Genomic DNA, 9,919 nt, shown 5'->3' with positions numbered 1-9,919 from the left:
TTGAAACAAGGCAGGATGGGTCCGTGCTTTCATGCTGTTGATATTAAATTGTGACCCTGCCATCTGAATGATTGTTGGACAAGGTGACATTTTTTCCCATCTTTTTTCCTTGTTTGTTGAGTCTGTGTGAGTTTTAACCTCCGTTTCCTGTTCTTAGCTGACAGGGGTGGCATCAAGGTGTGGCTTTCTGCTGCTGTAGCCCATCGGCTTCAAACTTCAAGGTGTTGTGCATTCAGACATGCTCTTCTGCATACCTTGGCTGTAAGAAGTGATTATTTGAGTTAATATGGCCTCATCAGCTTGAAGCTGTGTGGCCATTCTCTGACTTCTGACATGAGAACTGCTGCTCACTGGATTTTCTTCTCTTTTTCAGACCAATCTCTTTAAAGCCAAGAAATAGTTGTGTTCTGATACTCAGTGTGAAGGCCAGCAGGTCGTCTTGACCATGTCTACTTACCTAAAAGTACTGAGTTGCTGCCATCTGATTGGCTGATTAGATGTTAGTGTTAACAAGTAGTTCAAGGGGTACATAAAGTGACCGTTGAGTGTACTTTAGACATGTATTTCAAAATATGATAAAATGAGATATTGCGCTAATCGCTCAGTGCTGCTACGCCATCCAGCTGTGGTTAAGTTCATTCTACTTTAACATTTGCACAACAAGCCAGTGTTGTGCATCGTTCTGGTATGGACTTAGCTGACAACACATTTTGTTATGTTCCTTTTTGGTTTTAAAGAACATAAACATCACCTAAGTCCTGATACTTGTATGTGTGAAATCCTTAACCTTTTCAGCGAAATGAATACAGCGGTGTTCATGTGGTGACCAGATGTTCAGAGACAGCAAATCTGCAGAGCACAAATATTGCATAATATACACAGAATTGTGTTCCAGAAGTTAAGCATGCGTGTGTGTGTGTATGTGTGTGTCTTCAGAAAATGCAAGCCAATTTACAAAGAGAGACGAGGCAATTTTAGTGAGATGTACTGCATACATTATCTGTGTGTGTATTCCTACATGTCTCTCATTGACATGCTGTGTGTCTAGACTGAAAAATCGGCTTAGGTCTCTGCTGTGGCTGGACGTGTCGTTCTCCTTTGTTATGGAATGAGACACTCATAATAAGCTTAGTGTGAACAGTCATAACACCTTCATTGTTTTTAAAGCAGCCCCACCAGATCCTCTGACTTCAATCGTGGGCAAAAGCATCTGTGGATCGACATGGTGCAGAACCCCTCAGAGCATTTTTACAAATAAAGGCAGAAGGTGATGTTATTTAGACACACCTTCTCATTTAATGGTTTTTCTTTATTTTCATGACTGTTAACAGTGTAGATTCTCACTGAAGACATCAAAACTATGAACGAACACATGGAATTATGTAGTAAACAAAAAAGTGGGAAATATATTTTAGATTTTTCAGTATAGCCACCTTTTGCTTTTATTACTGCTTTGCACACTGTTGGCATTCTCTCGATGAGCTTCCCAGAGATGCTGAGCACTTGTTGGCCCTTTTGCCTTCACTCTGCGATCCATCTCATCCCAAACCATCTTGTTTGGGTTTAGGTCAGGTGACTGTGGAGGCCAGGCCATCTGGCGCAGCACTCCATCACTCTCCTTCTTCGTCAAATAGCCCTTAACTTGCGATTTCTGAGGCTGCTGGCTTGGATGAATTTATCCTTAGCAGCAGACGTGATTCTTGGTCTTCCTTTCTGGGGGCGGTTCTCATTTGAACCAGTTTCATCGTAGCACTTGATGGTTTTTACGACTGCACTTGGGGACAGATTCAAAGTTTTGATTTTGAATTTTCCAGACCAATTGAGCTTCAGTTCTTAATGATGGACTGTCGTTTCTCAAAATAAAACAAGATAAAATTAAATTTTTAACATTTGAAGTAAAATCCAAACTGCCAAGGGAGAAATACCGATGGTTAAAACTGGCGTTCCTCAGGGTGCCATCCTTGGCCCCTTATTGCTCACGCAAGCACTGCTGGAAGTAGATGTCCTTAATGGCAGGAAAGCTTCTGCCAGTGATGTTCTCTGTCACATCCAACAAACTCTTTAGTGATTTTTGACTTTTGGCAGAGCAACTCCTATAGCACAACTGTCCTGCAACCTGTTAGAATGCTTTTGATGGTATATTATATAATGTATAATAAGCATACAGTATTATTATATTTTATTCTTATTATTACAAACATAAAATTGTCGGGTTCTTGGACTGTTTGGTCTGCACAGACACATGGAGAGGGTGCACGGCGAAGGTCAAAGTCAAGGTCTGTTTTCGGACAATATATGTTCTGAAGGCAGATAGACTAGTGGGCTGCATGGGGTCCTCCGTGTAGCTTTATTCAATATTTGACATGCCCAGTAAGCACCAGTGTCGACTATGCTGGGAATGCAGGGTCTTGAGGGTTGAAGGTTAGGGGTGGGCGGGTCTGTGGTGGTGGGGCTGTGAGTGAGCAGACAGGAAAAACATATCTTGACTGTGACTGTATACACTTCCAAAGGTGAATCTTTATAATCAGTGTTAAACACATTCTTTGTATACTTCCTTTTTATGTGTCCGTGTTTATACAAGTGCCCTCAGAGAGGGCTAACAGACAGCAAAGGAGAATGGGACTGCAGGGCTTGGCCTAAAGAACAGTGGGCCTCTTCAGGCTCAGCAGGGACTCAGCTTGGGAAGCCTACATAACCACGCTCTTTGCCTCTCTCACACACACACACACACACACACACACACACACACACACACACACACACACACACACACACACACACACACACACATATAGAGACGCAGAAACAGAAGCTTTCAAAATGTAAACATTTTTATTCCTTTAAAGCTGCACCAGCTATTTAACACAAGCAAAGGCTTAAAGTGTGGACTATAGAAAACCCTTTGTTCCTGTGGTTTTGTTCACACCAAGCAGAACTCCAACCTATTTGTTTTGTTTTGAGGCCTTCTCTTCTGCAGCACTTCCTGGAATTGCCTTTTGCGGGAAATGATACAGTTTCTCACAGCGTGATTTCAAGCTGTACTATTTGTGACATCCAGCATGTCAATATTGTGATAGCTGCCAAATGACCCTGCAGACTCTCCTTTACTGCAGCATGCCCTGCCTAAAGTTTTTCCTTTTAGGTTTCCAGACACTGCAAAGCTTTTACTTAAAAAAGTTAAACACCAATTTCTATTCAGTTTATAATTGACTAACTTATCAGTAAGAGTCATTAAAGGGAAATCAGTGGTTATTCCTTAGTTAGCAGTTTGAGACTGATTTAGGATTTAACACACTAATAATGTTAAGAACCTCATTTCAAAATTGTAAGAAGCAGAAATTAACATTTTTATAGTTTTACATATGTCTATATAAAAGTGTGAATCAGAGTTTGTGAGGCACAGAATTGTTTCTTGGTGGGAAGACATTAAAACATAAGAAGTAGATGCGTAAAGACCTATTATCCAAAATAAAAATATTCAACTCAGTGCGAAAACAGTTATAATTACCGATACAGTGCGGCCACATCTGTATTTCACCCCAAGAAGCTTGAATAAACCGGGCACTATTTGGTGGTCTCCCCGTGCAGAAGGCAAACCAGAACAGGATGTGCAGAAAGCAAAGACCCGACGGAACTGCACTGAGTTTGGCGCTATCTTCTGGAGAGTCACATTTTGTTCAGACGAGCCGACGAGATTTTACAGTAATCACTGCGCATTATCACAAAGATGAAGTGATACGCAGTCTGTGTAAAACATTATCTCTGAACAGAAACTCACACAAAGCTCAATATGCTACAGGATAGTAACGTTTTTTTCTTCATATACTGAGTAAATCTTAACACTGACAAATGAGAATGAATGAGCTCGTGCCAAACCGCGATGTCACATTTATTAATAGTTCACATTTCTCTTTTCATGGATACTAAATGGTGTTAAACTAAAATGGTGTTAATAATTTCGGAATCATCGCTACTTTTCACCGGCATTGCAAGTTAAGGGTTAAGCGCCTTACGCACAGGTGTCTCACCAGTCTTCTGTGAAACAACGCCTGCAAACTGTTGGCGAACTTTTAATTAAGTTGTTCATGACTGTAACTCAGCTGGGTTTATGCTGTCCGAGTAGACAGGTCACTGTAATTCATGTAGCTAGACCTTAAAGGGGTTCGCACCACCACAGCCCTCATCCTCTGCCTCTATCAACGTAGGAAGAAAAAAAAAAAAAAAAACCCCGGACAGCTCTCAAGATCGGTCCCGGTCCCGCAAACGCCTTTTTTTTCTACCTTCAATTTTATTCGTCGTCTCTTTTTCTTTTTTAAATTTCACGCGACTGGACTTAGTGTAAAGACATCTTAAAAGCCCTAAAGTCGGCGAGACCCGGTTGTGTTTTCTGCATTTTAGTGCTTCCATTACGCACCGGATATGTGGTGGATGCTGTTTCACCGATGGATCTGGTTTCTTCTTGGACATTGCTATACTCTACTCCTTTACATAGACAGCTGCCGTGTGAGAGCAATGCCCATGTCTGTGGCAAAAGTGGTGTACTCTCACGCAGGTCTTTGCCCGAACGATCTGAACCCTAACCTGTGGGTGGATGCTATGAGCACCTGCATGCGCGAGTGCGAATCCGATCAGGTGAGTTCTCTTACTGTTTGTAAAATGTTCGCGTGCAGCCGAGATTTAGGCAAACTGGATTTAAAAATAAGAGAAAGAAAACTGCATTTCAGAAAATTTCATTTGAATTAATTAATTGATAATTCACTGAATACTGAAGTTAAAACGGTCGAGGCTGAACAAAAAGAGGAGTTAAGAGTGATCAGTGGGAATAATTTATGTGTTCTTTACGTAGATCAACGTAGATTACCTTCCTTTTGCACTGTAATAGAAACTGAACACAGCCAAAATAACCTCCGTGGTAAGGTCATATAGCAGGAGTGCATTTATAACTAAACTTACTCCTTTCAAAGTTTTTATTCAAGCCATCACATGTTGGCCAATACCGTTGCAAACACAAAGCCTGTATTTAAAGAATCCTCAAGACCAAAATTCATCTCAAATGAAAAATGTGCACACAAAATATGACTTCTTTAAACCTTAAAGCAGGGGTGTCAAACATAAGGCTCGGGGACCACAATCGGGCTGGCAAAGACTCCAATCTGGCCCTCTGGAGGGGTTTGGAAAATGTGAAGTGCAACGATTTTGAATTTTTAGCTGTATTGTCATAAGTTTTACAGCTTTTTCTAGTGACAAAGACTCCACCTGCACTGTCGTTCATTCTACACCAATATAGTTAAGTAACAGATAAACAATAAAATGACAGAAAACTTCCTCTTTTTCCACTTTTGACATCCCTGCCTTAAAGTGTCTTCTCTGTTTTGTCCAGTTCACGTGTTTCTATTCACTGCTCGTATGTGGTAGAAAAGTGTTATTTTCTCTTCCAAACTTTAGGACTGTGAGACTTTTGAGAAGTGCTGCCCTAATGTATGTGGTAACAAGAGCTGTGTGGCAGCACGCTATATAGACATCAAAGGGAACAAGGGCCCCATTGGAATGCCAAAGGGTGCCACCTGCGACAAGTTCATGTGCTCTCAGCAAGGGTCCGAGTGTGACATCTGGGATGGCCAGCCTGTTTGCAAGTGCCGAGACCGCTGTGAGAGAGAACCCCACTTCACGTGCGCATCTGATGGCATGACGTATTATAACAAGTGCTACATGGACGCCGAGGCATGTTCCAAGGGTATCTCTATCTCTGAGGTCACCTGCAGGTAACATGTTAAGTATTTTAGATCTCTACTGTTTGCTTTTTGGTAACAAGGTAAAGTTGTCCTTCTTCAGTCTTAAAAATTGAGACTCTCCTCTAGCTTTAGTTTTAGCAATATTAATTTGTTTTGTGTACAAAACATCCCAATGGGAATGAAAGAAGAACCTCAGACATTAACTGGCTCTGATTTATTACCTACAGGTACCACCTGACCTGGCCAAACACCAGCCCACTCCCTGTGGAGACCACATTACATCCCACCACTGCCCTCCAGACCACCCTCCCGACTGACATCCAGCTTCCCGCCATACACAATGGACCCAGCCAGCAGGCTGTCTTTGTGGGTGAGACAGCCACCTTCCTGTGTGAAGTGTCTGGAAAGCCGCATCCGGAAATCACCTGGGAGAAGCAACTGAAAGGGAAAGAGAATATCGTAATGAGACCCAATCACGTCCGAGGGAACGTCGTGGTCACTAACATCGGTCAGCTGGTTATATACAATGCGCAACTTCAGGATGCTGGAATCTATACGTGCACGGCCAGAAATGTTGGAGGAAGTGTGTCATCACACTATCCTCTGGTAGTGATCAAGAAAGAAACGAAAGGTAAAAATCCAGAGGGGAACAGCACCAACCTGCCTTTTCCAGCTGCCGAGTGCCTTAAGAGTCCAGACACAGATGACTGTGGGGAAGAGAGCATAAGCTGGTATTATGAACCAAAGAGGAACAACTGCTTCACCTTTACCTACAGTCAGTGCAACAAAAACAGAAACCACTTTGACACCTACGAAGCCTGCATGCTGTCATGCGGAGGAGAGCTGGCAGCTCCCTGTAGCCTTCCAAGCCTTCAAGGCCCTTGCAAAGCCTACGAGCCCCGCTGGGCTTATAGCAGCACTCTCAAAAAGTGCCAGTCGTTTGTGTATGGAGGCTGCGGTGGCAACGAGAACAACTTTCAATCTAAAGAGGCCTGCGAAGAGATGTGCCCCTTTCCGAAGAACAACAACTGCAAGGTGTGCAAACCCAGAGGCAAGATGGTGGCCAGCTTTTGCAAGAGCGACTTCGTGATCCTCGGCCGGGTGACCGAGCTGACAGAGGAGCAAGAGTCGGGCCACGCTTTGGTGACGGTGGAGGAGATCTTGAAGGATGAGAAGATGGGTCTTAGGTTCTTTGGCAAAGAACCGCTCGAAGTGACTCTTCTAAACATGGACTGGAACTGCCCCTGCCCCAACATCACCGTGGCCGACGGGCAGCTCATCATCATGGGGGATGTCCACAACGGCATGGCTGTCCTGCAGCCCGACAGCTTTGTAGGCTCCTCGAGCAATCGCAGAATCAGGAAGCTGCGCGAGATAATCAGCAAGAAAACCTGCGATTTCATTAAAGATTTCTCCACCGTCCAGTAAACTCTGATAGCAACTGAAAGCTCATTACAGGTTGTCATTTTCAGATAAATCCAGTGACCTCAACAGTCAGACTGACTGCCAACAAACGCAAAACTAGAAACGTATCTGCAGGTTGTTGTTTTCCTTCCTCTCTCATTTTCCACACAGCTCAGAAGGTCTCAGAAAAACATTTTACATCATCCGTACTGTTCACTGTGTTATTTCTTTTTATTCAGTTGTGGGGTACACTGTCTGGATTAAGCAAGTGGCATATTAATAGTCAGAATCATTTACCCTGTTTAAAGTATTTAATCCTTTTCCTTTCCAAATGTTACCCAAATATACACTAATGCCACTCGTATATCAGCATATCCTAATAAGATTAGTATAGTTGCTTTATTTTTTTGATGGGTATCTCACAGTTGATATTTTGTAACATCTGTCCTCAGCACTTAAGCTCACTATAATGCCTCAGTTTATCAACCAGAATCAAATAAGCTCTTCGGTTCCATTTTCCGGACAATTTTTTTTATTTTTAGATTTTTTTGAGTTTCCATGTGTACGTGGACTTGTGTACTTCATATTTATTTTTACTGATCTAGCTCTGTTGATCTAATTGCATAGGGACCAGATATGTTTTTTATTTTGTCTATGATATCCTACATTAATGTTCATTAAAACATGTATAAAACATGATAGCAAATAAATAAAGCTAATCTTGAAAAATGTTCCTTCCTTCTTGATTTTTTAAAAATGCAGTTTCCTCTTCTGAAGGAGAAATACCAGACACGGCTACAATTTGTCAAAGCGTTAAGGCGGGCAGTGCATGTTGTTCTGTAGTTGACGTCCCTCCATCCATGTCCTCCTCCTTCTACACACACACACAGACACACACACGCAGGGCCGAGTCTGGCATTAAAATCTGAAACAGGTCACATTCCAGCACAGCTGTGGTGGCCTGTGGAGCTGTGTGTTGTGTTGTGTCTGGGTCTGGGGCCCTCGCATAGCACACACCCCACCGACCATCCATTGGCCTTGCACGGTCCCTTTCATGTGCAAGAGGCCGCGGTGAAGGGGAAGAGGAGGAGGGGGAGGAGGAGAGGGATGTTGGCTGATTCTCTCTCTTTCGCTCCCTCAGTTGGCCACATCTGTGTTTAGGGGACATAATAGAGAACAGAGAGAGGAGTGGAAGGGGTGTAAAAGGGTGTTATAAGTTAAGCAGGAGCAGGGGAAGGTAACTCATGAAGCGAGCGAGTCAATGCAGAGCTTCAAGCACGCACAATTATTCTGAAAACGCTATAATGTTTTCACGGTAAGATCTTGGTTGTGGATGGTGACAGTGGCGAAAAGAAAATCAGCCTTGCAGGTTTTTGTAATTTGAGAATCGAGGCAGGGTTTATAAATGCTTCTTGAGCTGGATCAGCTGATCATAGCGCCAGCTAGCCTTTGAATGTTCTCCCCTCCCTCCTTTCCCCTCTGGCCTTATATCCCCTTCTCTAAATCCCTTCCTCAGCCCTCTTCCTCAACCTCCTTCCCACCGACCGACAACTAGCCTTGGGCGGCAACCTCTGACCCTGCTAATGAAAAAGAGGCCACCAAGGAAAAGGCCACTTTCATTAGAACTGTTGACAAGTGTTAAGTGACTGGCTGAGCTCCAGACAGAGCTCCGCACAGCCTCCTTGATGTACTACACATCACAGCTGGCTGCTGATTTCAGTATCAAGTTCACTTAGAGACCACCAGCCAGGCAGCCGGCCAGACAGACCATAATAATAAGCCAGACAGCGGCAGGTACAAAGGGGGGGCACAGTGCCCTCAGTGACACTATATCACTGAAGAACCTCCATGTATACAGAGCAGTGATTTACTTTCACTTTAAGATGACTAATTGGAAAAAATAAATAAATGAAATTAAGTTGTACATTAGATATGTTTCACAGGAATCTAATAAGGTTGGATTGCCAACCAATGTCCATATTCATTATAATTTGATCAAATCTATATCTATTAAAAAAATACACACATATGTGATATGAAATAGAAGCGGAGTAGGGACAGTCCTTGCATCATTTCCATGTCTCGCTTTCACATCACAAGATTTTGGTTATTTGTGAACAAATTAACAAATAATTTCAGTATTTCTTATCCTGTGTTGGTGTTTGCAATCATTGAGAAACATTCAAGTCAATAATTTGAACAGTTATCAGTTGCAAATGTCTTTATATTCAAACATCCTAAAATAAGTGAAAGCAGTTTGAAAATGTAGCCTTTCAATTTAAAGTATAAAAACAGATAAGTGACTATTTGAGTTTGACATGTTGCTTATTTTAAGAGGACCAGGACACCAAAATTGAATGTAATCAGAACTAATAGTACATTTTTTAGTTGCATAATGGGCTGTTGTTGTGTGGTGGATACGAAGAAAATTACACTGATTTTTCTTTTAAGCAGTCACTGTGTTTGTCCACTGGGTGGCAGCAGAGTACTTAAAAAAGAAAGAGAAAAGCAAGCAATGAGCCATTGTAAGCTTGCGTAAGGACATTTAAATAATATAACATTAAGTTGGACTGATAGTTGTCCTTCATCTATATTTACTGTTCATTAAATACACATAGTTCAAAATATGAATAAGAGTGTAGAGAGAAAAAAGGTAAGTTTAACAGGACTTTGTCTCTAATATACCTGAGGCTGATTATATTATAGTTGTGTGCAAAAGTCTTGAGCTGCCCTTCATTTTTTGTATTTTGTTAATAATATCATTAAACTATACAGTCATACAT

At 42.1% G+C, this 9,919-nt stretch overlaps 1 protein-coding gene across 1 annotated transcript; it reads left to right on the top strand.

Moving 5' to 3' along the window:
* Positions 1-3,435: 3,435 nt before the first annotated feature.
* wfikkn2a (info WAP, follistatin/kazal, immunoglobulin, kunitz and netrin domain containing 2a) lies at positions 3,436-7,841 on the top strand. Its single transcript, XM_031751199.2, has 3 exons — positions 3,436-4,632; positions 5,446-5,762; positions 5,960-7,841. Exons 1-3 carry the CDS (start codon positions 4,420-4,422, stop codon positions 7,158-7,160), a joined length of 1,731 nt encoding a protein of 576 aa, XP_031607059.2. The 5' UTR covers positions 3,436-4,419; the 3' UTR covers positions 7,161-7,841.
* The last annotated feature ends 2,078 nt before the right edge of the window (positions 7,842-9,919 follow it).

The sequence above is a fragment of the Oreochromis aureus genome, linkage group 4, assembly GCF_013358895.1.
Source record: "Oreochromis aureus strain Israel breed Guangdong linkage group 4, ZZ_aureus, whole genome shotgun sequence".
Taxonomy (NCBI): Eukaryota; Metazoa; Chordata; class Actinopteri; order Cichliformes; family Cichlidae; genus Oreochromis; species Oreochromis aureus.
The sequence above is the reverse complement of the archived record's forward strand: the minus strand, read 5'-3'. Positions and strand labels throughout refer to the sequence as shown.

What these genes read in the sequence shown, in the direction of transcription:
- wfikkn2a (XM_031751199.2), top strand. Translation starts at nt 4,420, where the DNA reads ATGTGGTGGATGCTGTTTCACCGATGGATCTGGTTTCTTCTTGGACAT. An exon ending in GCGAGTGCGAATCCGATCAG is followed by an intron (nt 4,633 to 5,445) that starts GTGAGTTCTCTT and finishes TCCAAACTTTAG; the next exon opens with GACTGTGAGACTTTTGAGAA. An exon ending in ATCTCTGAGGTCACCTGCAG is followed by an intron (nt 5,763 to 5,959) that starts GTAACATGTTAA and finishes TATTACCTACAG; the next exon opens with GTACCACCTGACCTGGCCAA.